Here is a 19,012-nt window from a genome sequence, read left to right on the forward strand (position 1 = left end):
TCCTATAACTTGCCAGCTGGTGCTACAGTCTAACCTGGCTGGCCTGTACCCATTCTGGTTTTTGTGAATGCCAGTGGGTGTGTCAGTCTAGTCCAGCCTGGCCAACCCTTATACTGGCTTGCCCCCAGTCCCAGCTCTCCTGCTTATCAGTGGAAGCTGCAGACCAGTAAATGAGTCTCCCAAGTTCCCCCCAGGTCTGCCTTCAGCCATGGCTCTTGTGCTCACCAGTGGGAGCTATAGCCTAGGAGGGGAGTGACCCAAATTCCCCTACCAGGCCTGCTTTCAGACCCTGATCTTGTGTGTGCCAGGTGTGGTTAGTCCCTAGCCCCAACACTTGTGTTCCCCAGTGGGAGATGTGGCCTAGTAGGGGAGTTCTCTAAGTTCCTCTACCAGGTTCGCTCCCAGCCCAGATCTCACACATGCTGGTGGGTGTTGCAGCCCTGCTTCACATGGTCTGCCCTCAGTCCTGATCTTTGCACGTGTCGGCGGTGATGCAGCCTGGCTTAGTCCCCCCACCTCCCAGTCCAGGCTCCTGTGAGTATCAGGAGAATTCCGTGTTCCAGACTGGCTCAGTCTGTCACTACTCCCAGCTCTTGGTGCAAACCAGTGGATGCTGCTGTCCCACAGAGTCCCCTACAGAATCTGACCCCAGATCTGGTTCTCTCATGTTCTGGTGGGAGCTGTGGTCCAGCCTGATGTAGCCGATACTCTACTCTGACACGTGCGAGCTGGTACTATGGCCTAGCCCAGCCAGTATGCCCACTCACCCCCAGCTTTTATGAGCACTAGTAGGCAATAGGTGATACTATTTAACCCAGTCCAGGCCTCCCACATGGGCAGGTGACTTGGCCTGATCCAGACATGCCCTCTGGTTTCCCTCCTCCAAACCACTCAGTCTCAGATTCTTCCCCTACTGTGAGTGTGGAGCTGAGAGGCGAGGAGTTGATGACTTGAAATACCTTGAATGTCCATCAGTAGCAGAGGTAAAGTCCTGTGCTATTCCTAGGAAGTGGGTGAGAACAGGCACGAATGAACATGCAAGAACTGCCTGTCATGATGTTGGGAGAAAGAAGCCAGACCTAAAGGAAGAATGCTCCTTGCATGACACCCTGCACACGAACCCAGAAACCTGCAAGAGGAGGCGTGGCTCGTGCAAGAGCAGGGTGGGACTGGTGCCGGTGGGGAGAAGGGGCCGGAGAGGTGATGGACACAGTTTGGGGGCTAGTTATTTTATTTTGCGACAGTTCCCTCCAGTTCAACACTTACAAATATGTACTAAAGTAAAATATGTACCAAATATGTACAGCTTGAGTATAAGTATGTACTTTAAGAAATGGACATGTATATATAAATTTATCTTGAAGTTGTTTATTCATTTGTTTTTCCTTCTTTGAAAGACAAGGGGGAGAAGGAGAGAGAATATCTTCTATCTACTGGTTCATTGCCCAAATGCCCACAACAGCCATGGCTACACCAGACTGAAGCCAGGAGCTCCACTCTGAGTTTCCCCCGAAGCAGCAGGAACTCAAATACTTGAGCCATCACCTGCTATCTTCCAGGGTGTCCATTGGTGGGGCTTGATCCCAGACATTCTGATTGGGGCTTGGGGTGTCCAAGCAATGTCATTACTGACATGCCAAATGCCTACCCCTCTCCGCCCCCAGTGTCTGAATTTGTATCCAGTCCTAGCTGGCTCTGCATCTGTGGCCCGTATCAAGCCCACCTGATGGTACCTGCTTCTCACTTCCTCTACATGCTCTTGACCTCCAGCCTGACCAGGAAGAGGTCAAGGAGCCCATGCCTACTTGGAGGCTCTGCATGTTCTCTGCTGGTAAGGGGCCATCGGAGAGGTGATGGGGTGCCACTCCTGGCAAATCTTTGCTTACCCAGCCTCATCATCCCTTTCTAAATATGGTGCCTGTGATTGGCTTGGGGCCAAATTTGGTCTGCATTGTGTTTTTTTTTTTTCCCACAGAGGAAGGTACAATAGAATCATTTTAGGAAATAGACTCTGGGCCTGAGGATTGTAAATATTCGGATTGAGCAAACACATGTGCTGGGCTTCCCGCGTGTTGGCCCACTCGTGAGCTCCTGCTCCTTGGCTGGGTCATCACTGTATGTAAGAGGCACTGAGTGCTTGGGAACTGAGGCCCAAGGGCAATACATGGGAAAGGCTGGCCTCAAATCTGGGAGACTGGGGTCTTCTGAGCGGGTTCTCCGCCCTGTGCTCTCTGCTTCTTGCCTTGGGCCTGGGTCAGAGCACTCAGTAAGGGGTTCGGGCCACTGCCTGCGGGGCTGGGTAGGGAGAAGCCCGGGACCATCCAAACCACATCCTTAAGAAAGGCTGATTCTCCTTAAAGGGAACTTTCAAAAGTTTGTGAAAAATTGAACTAAAAGTTAACTTATTTTGGTGCAATATATATTTTTAAGAGTTTAATATAAACATTTATTTTTATTGGAAAGGCAGATTTGTAGAAAGAAGGAGAGACAAAGATCTTTCATCCACTAGTTCATTCCCCAAATGGTTGCAATGGCCAGAGCTGAAATGATCAAGAGCCAGGAGCCTTTTCTGGGTTCCCACATAGGTACAGGGGCCTCAGGCCGCCCCAGTGTAAACATTTTTACTGGTGTGTGTGTGTGTGTGTGTGTGTGGAGAGAGAGAAGCAAGTATTGCTATTCCCATCTGCCAGTTTACTCCCTTGAAGCAACTGGTGCTGTGATGGGACCAAAGCTGGGAGCTGGGAGCACCAATCCAGGACTCACAGGGGCATGACAGAAGTCCAGTCACCCACACGTTAACAGGAAGCTGCAACCAGGAGCAGAGCCAAAACTCGGACCCACAGGTTTTGCCATGGGGTACGTGGGTTCTAACCAGTGTGTTAACTGCTAGGCCAAACACGCTCTCTGTGAAAAACAAATGAACAAACTCCAAGCCCTAAATCTATGTGTACGGAGGAGTCTTAAACACATATTATGAAAAGACTGCATGGATTTCAAGGTTTTTTTTTTTTTTTTTGCATGTGTGTGTGTACTTGCCAAAGCAAACTCTTCCTTCCATCCTTCCTTTCTCTCTCTCTTTCTTTTTAGATTTTTAAATTTATTTCAAAGGCAGCATGACAGACAGGGAGAGACACAGAGAAAAGAGAGCTTCCATCCACTGTTTCATTCCCCAAATAACTGGCAACAACTCCGACTGGGTCTCCCACGTGTGTGGCCATGGCTCACACACTTGGGTCGTCTTCTGCTGTTTTCCCAGGTACTCAGCAAGAGCTGGAGCAGAAGCAGAGCAGAGCACTGAACGCGATTAAAGACTTACCCCACTGTGCCGTGAGCTCCAAACTTAACTCATTCTGTGAATGAAATGCCCCTTATTTTACAGTTGAAGGCTCAGAGGCTGTGTGGGCCCATGAGAGACCCACTTTTGGATCCACAGGAATTGGACGGGATAGGACCAGCGTGGGGTTCTTGGGAAGCCCACCTCCTAGGGTCCCCCTGACGGGGTTTCCTGCTTCCTGCATTCCCTGGCCAGCAGGTTCCTCCAGTCCCATCACCCTGCCTGCTCTCACGGTAGGAAGCCAGGTCAGGCCACTGTGTCAAGCACTACGTGGGACAGAGTGGAGGCGGTGGCCCATATAACTGGCCAGGGCCTCTTCCCGCCAGTCCGTAGGCTGGGTCTGCAGTCCTGGGACCATGCTGCTGCTGCTGCTGCTGCTGGGCCTGCCCAGCCTCTTCCTGGGTGTCTTGGTCTGGGTTGTCCTCGAGCACGTCTTCACCACACACATCCCCTCGTCCGTGCAGCACCCTGCAAAGCTGCGGTTTCTGCACTGTGTCTTCTTGTACGTGGTCACGTTGGTGAGTCCACCCGGCCCAGTGGGGATGGAGCTGCCTGCTCCAGGCTCTTCCCATCCTTTGCTCCTCTGCCTCCTCTCCTTTCTCCCAGCTCTCTGGGTTCACAGGCCCCAACTCAGGCAGTGCCACACTCCCTGTCTACCCGCTGTTCCGTAATTCCTCCTTTTCTCCCTCTTCCCTCTCTTCCTCTTTCCCCTTCTCCCTCCCTTCCTCCTTCCCATCTTTTCTCCTTTCCTTCTTTTTATTCCCCATCCCCTACTTCCTAACTCCATCCTATTCATCTAGCAAATATAAGTACCTCCCGCTTTTTTTTTTAAAGAGGCAGAGAATTTTTTATTTAAAAGGCAGAATTACAGAGAGGAACTCTGTCTCTCTCTCTCTCTGTCACACACACACACACACACACACACACACACACACACACACACACACACGAATCTTCCATCCATTGACTCAATGGCCAGAGCTGGGCTGATTCGAAGCCAGGAGCTTCTTCTGGGTCTCCCATGTGGGTGCAGGGGCTTAAGGACTTAAGCCATCTTCTGTTGCTTTCCTGGACACATTAGCCGGGAGCTGGATTGGAAGTGGAGCAGCCAGGATTATGAAACTGTATTCATATGGGATGGTGGCACTTTACTACAGCATGGTACTGGCCCCCAGCAGCCTCTTTTTTCCCCTAACAGTTCAGAGGCAATTTCAGATCCATTCTCAGCCTTCCAAGAGATTCTGGCCCAAGAGGGATGACACTCTGTCAGCTGCATGGACATCTGCCACCTTCCCTGCATCTCCCTGCCCCCAGGCAGTTCCACTGCTTGGACTGTCCACACCTGAAAGGCAGGTGCTGTTCTAGTCAACTCTGTCAACCTTGCTTGAGCACAGGGCTGGTGGAAGTCATGAAGGGGTTCACCCAGTGTTTTGGGGTACACAGGCCAGCCAGACTCTGAGCAGGGAGCAGGTAGATCTGCACACTCCCGGGTAGCAGGTGATTTGCACTTTGACATCCTGTAGGAAGCAGGCGATGAGGCTTAAACCCCGTGTTCCATCCCTGAGTGGGGAGCCTTCAGTGGCCCTAGTGTATCACAGTAATCCCCTGCAAAGTAGGGGTGGGAGGCGGCAGGGATAGAGGGCACACCGGCCACATGTCCAGCCTGGCTCTGCTGTCTGGTCTTGGGCCATCTGCTTCACCTCTCTGTTTGTGTCTCAGTTTCCTTATCCATAAAATGGGTCTGACAGCATTAGATAATGTGTAGTCGGGGTTAGTGGATTCAGAAATGCTGTGATGGAGTAAGCTGTATCTATGCTGCTGGAACTTCCCGCTGTGGCTATGGGTCACTTTTAGAGAAATGCTCCCGTCTGGTTTATAATGACCTGAATGCAGCAGGCAGAGTGCAGGAAGTACTCATTTCTTTGGTTTATCCTCATCCAGTGGCTGAATCCGTATGGAATTATACCTGGGTCTGTTTAGGGCTCCAGGACTAGCAAGGGGGGTCTCAGGTACTTAGGGGCTTAGGAAAGTCCAGATCTTTCCAGGCATTCTTATTTCTTTGAAAGTCCACTAGCTCAGCTTCTTCCTGGCACACCTGCTATGAGTTGCCCCATGATGGGCTTTGCTTGCCCCACCTCTTACCCTGCCCAGGGCATACTGCCCTGATGATGGAGATGAGGAAGAGGAAGATGACATCCAAGTGGTTAATGTTCATTTGGCTCCGGCCAACAGAGAGATAAAAACAAAAAAAGATTCTATATTCCAGAAAGCAAGAAGGACCCGAGCCTATACTCTGAGTTGCCCAAATACAACCTTTGTGATCTCATGTTTTTGAGCCTCATTTTTTTCTCTCTCTTTTGTAAAAACATATTTTAAAATTTCTATTGGAAAGTCAGATATACAAAGAGGAGGAGAGACAGAGAGGAAAATCTTCTGTCTGATGGTTCACTCCCCAAGCGGCTGCAGTGGCCAGAGCTGCGCCAATCCGAAGCCAGGGGCCATGTGGGTGCAGTGTCTCCCATGTGGGTGCAGGGTCCCAAGGATTTGGACCATCCTTGACTGCTTTCCCAGGCCACAGGCAGGGAGCTGGATGGGAAGCGGGTCTAGCCAGGATTAGAACCGGCATCCATATGGGATCCCAACATGTTCAAGGGGAGGACTTTAGCCACTAGGCTACCGTGTTGGGCCTTCTCCTTTAAAAAAAATTGTTTATTTGAAAGTCAGTTATAGTGAGGAGAGACAGAGAGATCTTCAATTTGCTGGTTGGTTCCCTAGATGATTGTAATGTCCAGGGCAGGGCCAGGCTGAAACCAGGAGCCAAGAGTTTTATTTACATCTTCCACGTGGGCCATATTCTTGATCCCTTGGGCCATCTTCTGCTGTTTTCCCAGGAGCATTAGAGAGGAGCTAGATCAGCAGTGGGTCCTCCCAGACTTGAACTGGTGCCCCAGTGGAATGCAGGTGTTGCAGGTGGCAATTTAACTGCTGTGTCGCAAGGTTGGCCCCGAGTCTCCATTCTTGCCTCTGAAAAGCTGAGGGAGCCAGCAAGGCTTTCAGTGAGAAAGATGCAGGGATTCGATGAGAACCACATCGAAAAGGCACAGCACAGTGCCAGGCACGTGGAAGGGTCTAGTAAGGTAGATCATTTGTGGTGCATTTGTCAAGTCCATGCAGACAGACATGGCATTTCCTTAATCACTCTAGGTTTGATATGAGAATGAATCCAACCTTACTCCATGAGGTGGAGAATAATAGTATGAAATCAAAATCAAGGTCATTTCCTGACATACCAAGTGGACTTTCAGTGGTTTAGAGCAGTTTGACAACACATTGCATTATTCAAAATTCTTGAACCCAGCATTGATAATTCTGCTTGCTGGAGGCCGAGAGAGGAAGGAGAGAGAAGCATCCTTTGTTGTTGTTGTTGTTGTTGGTGGTGGTGATGGTGGGCAGACACACAGATGACCACATTGTCTTGGAGGATTTCCAAAGGGTTCTGGACAGGATCCTAGGGTCCCCAAGGAGACAATGACCTTCACCGCACAGGAGAGGGGGTGGCTCCCAGAACATGACGTTTGTCTTTGAAAAGGAAAGCATTTTGGAGTCTGCCCACCTGGTGGACAAATGGTAAAGCTTCCCAAGGAATTGTGGGAGACTCAGATGAACCCAGGGTGTGTGGGCAAGCGGAGCAGGGATGTGGCTGTGCAGCCAGGGAGCTCAGGAGGATTCACGGTGGCTCAGCAGGAGAGCCTGGGTGTGCTCATCTGGGGGGTGTGGGGCAGGAAGACCGAGTCACCCCCACTGCGTAGCCAACTCACCGTGTCCAGTTCAAGTCCTGGAATGGTTCTGAGAGCAAGCAAGAGGTAGGAGCCACCTTGCCCAATGAGCTACTGCTCCCCAACATGGTCACATCCAACCCTCACACCTTGCCCTGACCTGAGTCACACCTGTTCCCGTCTTATAAACAACAGAAATGGAAGCTCAGGGCAGATGATGCCCTGGCAGTGAAGGGTAGCATTCAGGTTTGAGCTCTGATCTACTGAACTTTGTCTAGAATCCAGGATCTTTACAGCTGAGGGATTGAGGACACAAGTCCTGCATCTTGCTGAACAGCGTTGGACCAAGTATGTGGACCCTAGGCCTCATTTTCTCCACCTGTGTGTGGCTAGAAGAGTTGTTGAAAAGTTGAAGCAAGTTAATAATCAAGACCAATTGGGTCACTACTGACAAACTGTAGCTTTGGGGTGTCAGCCATGCTGGTTTCCCTACAACAGAGACGCCCCACATTGTGAATGTCATGAAACAAGCAGGTGTTGGTTGTTAAGAATTAGAGTGAGCATACTCATTTAAAAACACGCTTAGCAAACAGATGGCTCTTGTGCTATTACTCCCCTTACCTGGAGCCCCAGGGGACATTGCCGATTGAACTCACATCTCTTTCTTGTTGGACACATGTGCTTCCTGTGAATCTGTCATAATATTGGCTCCAGGCCTGTTGTGATGAGTGTAGACACAGGTGATGAACCACCTTTGGTGCTGTGGACTGGGCAGAGTCCAGCCCAGAACTGGCCAGATTGCTCAGACAGTTTGGTTTGTTTAGTTCAAAGACATCCTTCCATGTAGCACCCACATGGGCTGCCCTTTTGCTAAATCCCACACCTTAGTTCACCTGGTACTGCTACAACAGATCAGCAAGGGCTGGACAATCTACAAACAAGAGAAGCTTGCAGGTGAGGACGTTGAAAAACATGAGCCAAGTACCTGGTACGGAACTTCCTGTTGTGTCACTTACAGCACCAAGGCCAGTGGACACACCTGTGCAGAGGAGAGGAAAGTTGGACTGAACACGATCTTTTCTCTTTTGGTCTTTGACTTTGAAGATTTATTTGTTTGCTGGCGTTGCAGAGCAGTGGGGGTAAGTTGCCATCTGTGACTCCAGCATCCCACATGGGCACTGGTTTGAGTCCTGGCTGTTCCAATTCCAATCCAGCTTCCTGCTAATGCACTTGAGAAAACAGCAGAGGACGACCCAAGTCCTTGGGCTCCTGCACCCCCGTGGGAGTCCTGGGTGGGATTATTGGCTCTTGGCCTTGGCCTGGTTATTTTGGCCATTTGGGAGGTGAACTTGCAGAAGGGACATCGATCCCCCTCTCTCCTTTGGTTTGTTTCTCCCTGTAACTATTTCAAAAGAGATAATCTTTTTGCTGGTTTACTTTCCAAACTGGCCTCTCTAACAAAGGCTGAAGCATGCTGAAGCCAGGAGACAAGACCTCCACACAGCTTTCCCCGTGGGCAGCAGGGGTTGAGCACTTAGCCATCACTGGCTGCCTGCCCAGTGCACTAACAAGGAGCTGGACTGGAAGCAGCATGTTCGGCACTCGGGACTCAGCAGGGCAAGTGATGGTGGCTGCACTGCTCACATCCTGAATGGCGTCTTTGATCAGGAGTCCACTTGCTCCACAGTTAGCCCACTCCAGAGAGCCAGCTGGGGTCCACCTTCTGTGCTATGACTAATCGCCTCTTAACAGGATCTCTGAAAGTCCTGTCCGTTGGCGATGCTGAGGTGGATTTTGGAAAGGACTATTAAGCCAGAGCCAATATTATCATTCAGTCAAGATGTGTGGGAGGAAAGATCTAAAAACTCGGCCTTCCAGACCTGGCCCCCCTGGGAGCCCAGAGTTTCCCCTGAATGTGCAGGACGAGAAAATGGGAAAGCATCCTAGCAGGGAGAGGTGGCAGGTGGTGCCTGCATTCTGGACCCTCCAGCCCCTGGTGTCTTCTTTCCTCCCTCTTTTCCTCCAACAGGGGACGATACTTGAGAAGCTGGGCATTTGCCCCATGCCCAAATTTGCCCGTTTCATACATGACCTGGGGATCAACAAAAAGGACCCCAAAGTGAAGGTGACCAACCTGCGCTTCGGCTCCATCCCCGTGCGGCTCTTCCAGCCCAAGGCAGCGGCCCCCGGCCCCAGGCGAGGCATCATCTTCTACCATGGAGGGGGTGCTGTGTTTGGGAGCCTCGGTAAGGAGCTTCCCAGGGCTGCAGGAGGGAAGGGGCTTGTCTCTGTGTCAGCACTGCCCACGTCTCCCTTGCAAGCCAGTCTTGAGTCCCTCAGAGCCACCAACACATGTGGATGCCCAGCATGGGGATCTGGGCACGAGTCTACAGATGGCCATGCAGCCTGCATTGTCTACACTCACAGCAGGAGGACCCAGGCGGGACAGGCTGCCTTGGCGGGGATTCCTCTCTTTCTTTCCCACTCACAGCCATGCCTCCCCTGAGCAGCCTCCTTCCTTGCCACCATCTTCCCTACAGACCCCTCCCTGCCCACTCTGCAGTCTCCACCCCCACATGGTCCCTGGTCATCTTCTCCTGGGCACGTTTCCCACCTGAACTTGTTTTGCTTCTAGCTCACTGTCCAATCCCCCACCAGTAAGAACAGGAACTGCCCCGGTGCCCAGCGAGCAGTCCCCTTTTCTTTGTTGCAAGATCCTGGGGCCCCATCTCTTTTAATTTTTTTTTTTTTTTTTTTGGTTTTGCAATGGTAAGCAAGGAGCAAGGCTGAATGTGGCAGGGTGTCTGTCAGAGTGGAGGGGCATCTTTCCAGATGACATCTGAGAGTGCCCAGTCACTCACCCCAGGGAAGGCTACAGGATTTAATGGAGAGAATATGCCTGGCAGGCCAGACAGGTAGCTCAGGAAAGGGCTGAGAGCTGAGTGCAGTGTCTCAGTGTTTCAAGTGCATGACAGCAGGAGTGAATGGATGCATGAAAGGCTGGCCTGTGAATGGACACCTGGCTGGGTCTATGGATAGCAGGACGCATGAACATGTGGGAGACCACCTGGCCATGTGAATGGGTGGACTTCTTCCTCACCCAGGAGGAGTTTCCCTGAGGAGCAGGTGCAATGATGGCTGCCCGATGTCATACATAGCAGTGGCCACTCCAGCTCTGACACTCAGGGTGCCACAGGGACCTCTCCGTCTCAGATGACTGTGGCTACTTTGCACACTCAGGCTCTGCCCTGTTCTCTTTCCAGAAGTGCTGCCCATCCGCATTACACATTGCCTGGGATGTTCCCTCTCCCTGTTGGGGATGGTGTCATTTCCAAAGCTGGAGCTTGCCTTGTAAACCTAGCAGATTTCCCAAAGCTCCTGGAAAATGAAACTTTGGTACAAAAACAAAGTTTTTGAAATCCATGTATAGTTTCTCACAACTGCACTCTCATGAACTCTGAACTCCACATGGTTCCCAAACATTTCCTAAGGGTCAGACCTTAAGCAAGCGCAGGGGACAGTGTCAGCCCCTAGCCACCGGGAACTGAGAATCAAAGGAAGGAACTGAAGGGTAGTGGAGATCACACAGGCAGAGAATTTAGACAGAGTGACTGGTGGAAGGGCAGAGAGGGACTCCCACCTCCTGTGCTTCCTCCATCACAGAGACCCTCGGAGAAGGAGAAATCTGAACCAAGGCCCCCCAGAGGAAGAGGGGGCAGCCCTAGGGGAGCTGGTGGACGAGCATCTGAGCCTGCACCAGGACAAGGACGAGGTGATGAGGCCACTGCCTCCATTGCCACATGTCAGAAACCAGATTATTCAGCCAGGATGTACATGGAATTCTCTGACACCAGATTAGAATCTTAGAGTCTTGCGTCCATTTGTCTGGTCACCCAGAGACGAAGTACACTTGCTTTTGTGCCCATAGCAGATGTTTCTTTGCATTCCTGAATCCTGACCCTGCTCAGTGTGAGCAGAAGGGACAGCAGGTGCACACGGCAGGTGCAAATCTCTAGAGGTAGCTGACAGCATGAGGCTTAGGCTGGATGGGTGACCAGGCCCAGCTCTTGGCTGGCAGCTTCACTGTGTTAAAATCACCAGGGAACATTAAGTCCCAGGCACACCCAGGCCCTACAGCAGGCTGTCTGCTCTAGCAGGACCCAGCTATCAGTGCTGTTCACCAGCCACCAGGTGGCTCCTGTGTGCGGACAGGTTTGAGAGCTCCTGTGAGGGGTGGCTGTGGGTGCCAAGTGCCTGCTGGAGCTGCGTCCTCAGTGCACAGCTCCTTTCTGCCGGTCTTCACCTCCCTGGTCCTGCACAGGTTACCTGTGCACCAGCTAAGCCAGCCCTGAAGCCTGAACCCACTCCTGAGATTCTACCCACTTGGTATGGGGTTCAGCTAGGGGTGGAGACACTACAAACAAAATTACCTGATGCATGTCACAGGGCAGGGCAGCCTCACATGTCTAGTATGGCATTGCCCATTTCAAATCACCCAGGTCTGTGGCCCTCAGCTACCCCCCACGGCGGCAGCAAATGCTGCAGAAGGTGAGCCCCAGGTACCCCAGAGCCCTGATGCCCAATGCCAGGGCTGACATCGGCTGTGCCTGGCTTGTGGGCTTTGCCCCAGCAGAGGTGAACAGAGTCACTGCAGAGGGGTCAGTCAGTTACAGAAATAGGAGCTGGTGTTGTGGTGTAAGGGGTCACACCGTTGTCCGCCAAGGCCAGATCCTGTATCTGGGTGCCAGTTGGAGATACGGCTTCTCTACTTTGGTCCAATTCTTGCTAACATGTCTTGGGGGAGGCAGTGAAGGATGGCTCTAGTGGCTAGAACCCTCCCACCCACAGGGGAGACCTGGATGAAGGCTTTGGCCTGGCCTAGCTCTGTTATGGGCAACTGGGGAGTAAACCAGAGGATGGAATCTCTCTTTATCTCTCTGTATGTATGTGTGTGTGTTACTCTTGCTTTCAATAGATAAAAATATTAAAGTTTATGAAGATTATTTTATTTATTTGAAAGACAGAATTACAGAGAGACGGGGAGAGCCAGAGAGAGTTTGAGGTCTTCCATTGATTGGTTCATTCCCCATATGGCTCTGCAACAGGCAGGGCTGAGCTGAACTGAAGTCAGGAACCTAGAGTGGCTGGTTTTGCAGGTGGTGGCTCAATCTGCTATATGACCATGTATGGGACCGGATGTCACACTCCTGCCCACTGTCTCATTCAGTTGTCCTTGGGTGCAATGGCAGAGCTGGGCCCCTGTCACGCATGGACTGTCTTGTCTTGCAGATTCCTACCATGGCTTGTGCAATTTTCTGGCCCGGGAGACCGATTCTGTTCTGTTGTCAGTTGGGTAAGTTGACAAACGCAGTTGGTAGATATTCCATGGGTAGAGGAGTGGGGGGATTCTTGAGTGATTTAGCACAGAGAGGGGGTCCTGAGCCCCAGGAAGCACTTTTGTCATGCTCCACCCCGACACCCCTAGAGACAGGTGCAGCTCAGCTCAGAATAGCAAGACCTGGCTTCAGAAGCTGAATTTGTGGAGCAGCGGATTAAACCACCAGTAGTGATGCCAGCAAGTCTTGGCTATTCTGTTTCCCATCCAGCTTCCTGCTAATGCTCCTGGGAAGGCAGCACAGGCCAGTGTCAGTGCTTAGGTCTCTGTCTCCCTGGAGGGAGACCAGGATGCAGCTCTTGGCTCCTGGCTTCAAACTCACCCTAATTTGGCTGTTGTGACCACCTGGGGAGCAGACCAACAGATAGAAGCTTTTTTGAGTTTTTTTTTTTTTGTCTCTTCTGTGCCACTCTTTCAAATAAATAAATATGTCTTAGAAAATCCCAAACAAATGCTAGCATCAGTCCAAATATCCACGAGCAAGGAGGGCTTTAAAAATGGTATGTCATGAATGTTAAATCACACTGCCAGTGAGCTATTATGGGATGCCACATGAGCATTTAAATAAATGAACTGGGAGCCACACCACAGTGTACATAGTCATGTGAAATTACATAAAAAATTCTAGAAAGTTACATAATCATGTACTTTCTAGGAATAGAAATAATGAGCTCATAGCAAAGGTGGGCGGGCCTAGGACTCAGGCTCTGCCTTTCTCCGCTGGAAAAGGATTTGGGGGAGAGAGGGAAGGCACTTTAGGGTGGCGGTGGAGTTAGTTCTGCAGGTGTTCTGACCTGAGTGAGACGGGCACTGAGTTCGCAGCTGCTGGCTTGGGCTTAGTGAAGTTGTGCCTAGGGAGAGCTTGTCCAGACAGAGCTTTGGGGCAGGACTGTCTCCCAAATAAAAAAAAAACAAACAGAGCAAAACACTACTAAACACATCAGTCTAACAGAGAGACTCACAGAGTTTCTTGGTACACAATTCAGAGCCTTGAAAAGGAAAAAGGAGAGAAGGGCCCTGGGGTGGATGGAGGAGTGGGGTTTAGGCAGTACAAGATGCTTGTTGGACCAAGAGGTCACAGGTCAGGAATAACAGGTTACAGAGAGCAGTGAAACGTGGAAAATGCCCTTGTAAGGTCTCCCTCGACTTCGACCCCTCAAAACGTGGCTGACAAGGCTAGGTGGGCACAAGAGCTAGGTGTCTTACAGCAAGGCCCTAGCTCTCTGATCTTCTCTGATGAGACTGGGGAAGAGAGCGTCTTTCTGGTACTCAGAGACACACCTCCCAACAGGTGGACCATTGTGTTGGAAATCTGGACAATTAGAACCTCCTCTCTAGAGGTCTTTGCAATTTTTTAAAAATAAAAAATATGTATTCATTTATTTGAAAGGATAAACAACAGAGAAGGAATGGTTGAGAGAGCAACTGTGCATCCTCTGGTTCACTGCTCAAATGGCTCAATAGGCAGGTCTGAGCCAGGAGCAAGCACCTCCCTCCTGGTCTCCCATGCAGCTGGCAGGGACCCAAGCCCTCAGAACATCTGCTACCGCCTTTCCTGGTACATTAGCAGCTAGATTGCAAAGAGGAAGGGCTGGGACTTGAACCAGTGCTTTAATATTGGATGCCAGAATCACAAGCAGCAGCTGAACCTCCTGTGACACAACACAGGCTCCAACATTGGTGACCTTAGGAAGACCCCAGAAGAGGCAGAGGTAAAGCTGTGGCAAACACCTGCAGTGACACCTGTGGGAGCTGTCTCAGGCATCTCTGTGGCAGAGACTGGGAGGATGTGGCCTGGGGCCAGTGTGGTTATGCCAGTGGCGGTGGAGGGACAGACAGAGAGAGGGGCTTAGTGCTGCCAGAGGACCACCGTGGGCAGTGTCAGGGTGGAGGGACCCCTGAAGGACCCTGAGGTAAGGGGAGGAGGCACTGGAGCAGATGTGCCCTGAGTCCTCAGCAGGATGGAAGGGGCAACCCCTCCCCAGGCTTGTGGAGAAGGTGACGTTTGGTCTCAGTGGCGTCTACTCCGTGGTGCTGTTGTGACAGTCCCCAAAGGCTGGGACCGTCCCAACACCCAGCGGCTTCTCATCCTTCTGGAAGCCTTGAACAGGGCACCCGCGTGTGTGGATGTGATGAGGACCCTGTTCTTGCTGCGGTTGCTGAGTGCTGCTTCAATGTGGTTAATCGGTGTGAGGTGGTGAGAATAAAATCAGTTTTGCAGAATGATGCTGAGGTTGTGGTCAGATAACAGTCTCCTACAGGGGGCTGGAGGCACAGCTCCCATGGACCACTGTGACACCTGTCCACGTGGATGGCCTTTGTTTCTTCTCTGACTCCCCTGACCCCTGCCCAGGTACCGCAAGCTCCCCGACCATCACAGCCCCGTCATCACGCAAGACTGTCTGAATGCCTCCATCCACTTCCTGAAGGCTCTGAAGACCTATGGGGTGGACCCCTCCCGAGTGGTGGTCTGTGGAGAGAGCATTGGGGGAGGGGCTGTGGCCCTGGTCACCCAGAGCCTGGTGGGGCACTCAGACCTTCCTCGGATCCGAGCTCAGGTCCTAATTAATCCTACTGTCCAGGGCATCAACCTGCAGTTGCCATCCATGCAGAAGAATCAAAGAGTCCCATTCCTTACGCGCAAGTTCCTAATGACTGTTGTGTGTCAGTACATGGCCATTGACGCCTCCTGGCACCACGCCCTCTTGACTGGTGCTTTTATACCTCCGGATGTTTGGAGCAAGTACCGGAAGTGGCTGAGCTCAGACAATATCCCCAAGGAATTCAAGAGCAAAGACCACCAACCCAGTTTTCCTGGCCCTTTTAACGAGGCTGCCTATCTGGAGATGAAGCACCTGCTGCAGGCGGAAAATTCCCCCATCCTGGCAGCAGATGAGATCATCGCTCAGCTTCCAGAAGCCTTGCTTGTGAGCTGTGAGAATGACACCCTCCGTGATGATGCCTTGCTCTATAAGAAGCGCCTGGAGGACCAGGGGGTCCCTGTCACGTGGTACAATGTGGAGGACGGCTTTCATGGATCTGTCATTCTATTTGACAAGAAGATGTTCTCTTTCCCATGTTCTCATAAAATCATGAATTCTGTAGTCTGTTACATAAAGGGTATTTGATGCCAGTCCTGGGGTCATCAAAGGCCTCCTGCCTCTGCCTAGTCCCTTGGCAGGCTTCCTCTGTGTGACCACCTGGATGCTGAGTCCCCATCGACCACGTGGGAGCATAAGGAAGCTAAGTCTTGCCCAGCGTCCTGGGTGCCCACCTTGAGTGTTCCCAGCCAGCACTGAACAGGCCCGGGTCTGGATCCCACACAGTTCTCCATCACTGTCATTCACGAGAAATCATACCAGGGCAGGGCAGGAGGGGATGCTGTTGGTGACAACTCAGAACCCTAACCTGCAGTGTGTGGAGAATAAATGCCAGCAGCGGATCCCTGTGACTGTAGCCGGTCTGTAGTGTGGTGACAAAGTGTGGCTGGGGCCCAGGCTCCTGAAGGGACAGGGGTCACCTGGGCTTGCGTTCATGGTCAGTGCCTTGCTTGGCATTAGATTGGTTTTTGCCGGCATGCGGTGTGCTATTGCCATGACCAGTTTCCTCTGCACATCCACCCTGGGGATGGACCTAGGACCTAGGGCCGATCTAGGGGCAGCTATGGCCAAGAGGGAGACAGGGCACGGGGGTCACTCTACCCCTCAACACTGCCATGCACCCTGACATCATGCTATACCCTGACACTGAGCTTCCCCCAACTCTCTGCACTGCACCACAATACCAAGCTGTACCCCAACACCATGCTGCACCCACAAACCATGCTGCCAAGGCCCCATGGGTTCTTCTGAGTCACCTTTACACACCTGTCCCGTTTGCCAGGGCTGATACCCTGTGGGTCTCCTGTCTCACTCCTCCTAGGTCACACAGTGGTCTGGAAGAGGGTGACCTCCAGGGATGGGTGTCATGGTGCTTGGGGGACGCCATCACTTCTGATGACCACTTCCTGCATTGAAGTAACAGCTTGAGTCTGGCTACTCTGCTTCTGATCCAGCTCCCTACTAATGCCTCCTTCAGCGGAGAGGGGCTGTGGTCCCCTCTGCGGCTCAGCTGGGGATGTGGGAAGCCACTCGTGTGCGGGGCTCACGGGCAGGGGCAAGTCCCATGAGCTGTGTGAAGTGTGGACTTCAGCATCCTGTTGTTTGTCAGCCAGAGGCGTCACTTGGCCTCTGAGGTCTCCTGCAGGGTCTTGTTGCTGCGCCTCCATCAGAACCTCTCCTTACGCACAAACCTGAGGGTCCATGGGCCAGTCCTACTTAGTCTACCTCCGACTCCTGGCAGTTACAGTGGCCTTTCCTGACTGGTCTTCAACCTATTCCAGTTCTTACTGTTGGATGTTTCAGCCCAGCAAGGCTTGTTCATACCCAGACACGGCTCATACATGGCTCAGTAGGGGCAGAGACCTAGCCTAGTCTGTCCTACATCGACCCTGGTCCTTCAGAGCTGTAGGAATTCCTTACCTTGGAGGGGCTATTTCAACATTTCTAAATCACTGCATCCCAGAAATGTGGGTCCTGAACTTCTGTGGAATTCACCCCTCTTTCTGATTTGCCTCTATTTTACGAAGGAATGTGTGCCACTTACCCCTCCATGGCCTTGTGCCTGCCAGTCCTGGCTTCTTCACTCAAGTATGTAAATTGAGGTGTCTCTCAGCTGATGCAATGCTAAACTTTGTCAGTAGAGGGCACTGGAAGGACACTTGAGAGGAGGAAAAAACTGCCTCTAGGTTGAACCTTGGCCCAGTGGATGCCAGAAGTGGCCCTTGAGGGGACAGACTGTGGTACAGAACTTAAGGACAGATCTGGCCATGCCCTTGGGTTAATAGCAGGAAATGTTCCTTGCTCATTGGAAATGGGACGCCAGCAATCCACAGCATGCATTACCGTGGATCAAAGTGCCACCTGGGGTTGATGTGGGTAGTGCCCACAGGACCGTGTTCCTGGGAGCGCAGGTGGCTGCTGCAGTGGGTCCCTGCGGCAGTAACAGGGACCAGAAAGACTTTGCGGGCAGGCTTGATTTCCTGAGGGCCCTGAAATATGGGAGCAGAAGAGACAGAGGTGAACATTTACCCCTCTGTTTAAGTCTCGGGGAGCGTGGTCGTTTCCCTGACAGCACAAAAGCATCTTCCAGTTCCTGCAGTCTCTTAGGGCCAAAATCATGTCGCCAAATCCCAATGACAGCTCGGTGCAGAGCCTCCGCAGGTTCCTGATGTGAAAGGTTGGCTGTCGACGGGGGATGGACGGGCTCCTGAAACCACAGATGGGGTCGCATATTTGAATTCAGAGAAAGTTGAAAAATCCTTAACCCTCAAGTAAACCTGAGGCACCATTAGGTGTGGAGGGGCACTTGCTGGCCTTTAGGTGTGGGCAGCAGCCTGCTTCTGCTGTGACCAATAGCAAGTCAATCCAGGGTTGGTGTTGTGGCACAGTGGGCTAAGCTGCCTACTGAGATCCTGGCATTCCATTTCAGAGTCCTGGTTTAAGTTATGGATGCTCCACATCCAGCCAGCTCCTTGGTAATCCAGCTGGGGATTGGCAGATATTGGCACCAGGACTTGAGCTTCTGACACCTATGTGGGTGATCCAGCGGGAGTTCCAGGCCGTTGGTTTTGGCCTGACCTAGCCCCAGCCATTGTGGCTATTTGGGGAGTGAACCAGCAGGTGGGAACAGTCTGTTCCACCCCCCACCCACCCCTGCCTCTGTAACTCTGTCTACTAAATAAATAGATGCATCTTAATGAAAAAGTTGCAATATTTTGATAATATGTAACAATAAAAACTTGAGAAACAAATGAAGGAATGAGAGAATCAAGACAGCAGAATCATTAGCCAGGGTAAGGCACAGAGGGCAGAATCCAGGAAATAGGAGAAGACAGACCAATGGCAGAAGGGCACTTGGAGACTGATGAACACGGGGAAGCAGTGGAGATAACGGTTTGGTGTTTCAGTGACCAGACACCCTACTGGCAGTCAGCAAGCAGTGAACTTGAGCTCCACTGGCAGCCAGGTGGGAAGGGAGTTCACCGGGAGCTCAGCAGGGGAACCCAGGCAAAGAACTGCCTGTCCTGTTGGCTTGTTTGATTTGACTTGGAGCAGAGACAGAGCAGCAGACCCCTAACAGGCAGTGCAGGAACAGGGTGGATCTTACAGCGCAGACCCCCACCAGAGCCACATTGGGCACCGTTTTGTGTAGGGGGGCAAAGGCTGCGGAACTGGAAGGAACTGCAAGCTGTGCAAGCACTAAGCTGGGAGCAAAGTCACTTTCAGCTCAATGTGTTGCACTGGTCCCACAGGAAAAGCAGTATTGATGTGGCACACTACAGGTTCCACCTAAACCAGGTCCAGGGCTACCCAGATCCATTCGCCAGCAGATCCAGGATTCTACCAGTGCCATGTCATGTCCCATTTTGTACAGCGTGGCAAAGGCTGTGAGAGTGGAGGGAAAACA

At 51.8% G+C, this 19,012-nt stretch overlaps 1 protein-coding gene across 1 annotated transcript; it reads left to right on the forward strand.

Moving 5' to 3' along the window:
- The first annotated feature begins 3,690 nt into the window (after positions 1–3,690).
- AADACL4 (arylacetamide deacetylase like 4) lies at positions 3,691–15,633 on the forward strand. The gene is made up of 4 exons (XM_040987667.1): positions 3,691–3,852; positions 9,140–9,356; positions 12,400–12,463; positions 14,859–15,633. The coding sequence occupies exons 1-4, from the start codon at positions 3,691–3,693 to the stop codon at positions 15,631–15,633; spliced, it is 1,218 nt and encodes a 405-aa protein (XP_040843601.1).
- The last annotated feature ends 3,379 nt before the right edge of the window (positions 15,634–19,012 follow it).

Source organism: Ochotona curzoniae, unplaced genomic scaffold (genome assembly GCF_017591425.1).
Source record: "Ochotona curzoniae isolate NIBS_2020 unplaced genomic scaffold, NIBS_Ocur_1.0 contig_4792, whole genome shotgun sequence".
NCBI lineage: Eukaryota > Metazoa > Chordata > Mammalia > Lagomorpha > Ochotonidae > Ochotona > Ochotona curzoniae.

Bases quoted from the DNA above. Each gene is read 5' to 3' on its own strand.
- AADACL4 (XM_040987667.1), top strand. From the start codon at position 3,691: ATGCTGCTGCTGCTGCTGCTGCTGGGCCTGCCCAGCCTCTTCCTGGGT. The intron at 9,357-12,399 runs GTAAGGAGCTTC...CTTGTCTTGCAG, and splicing joins TGCTGTGTTTGGGAGCCTCG to ATTCCTACCATGGCTTGTGC. The intron at 12,464-14,858 runs GTAAGTTGACAA...ACCCCTGCCCAG, and splicing joins TCTGTTCTGTTGTCAGTTGG to GTACCGCAAGCTCCCCGACC.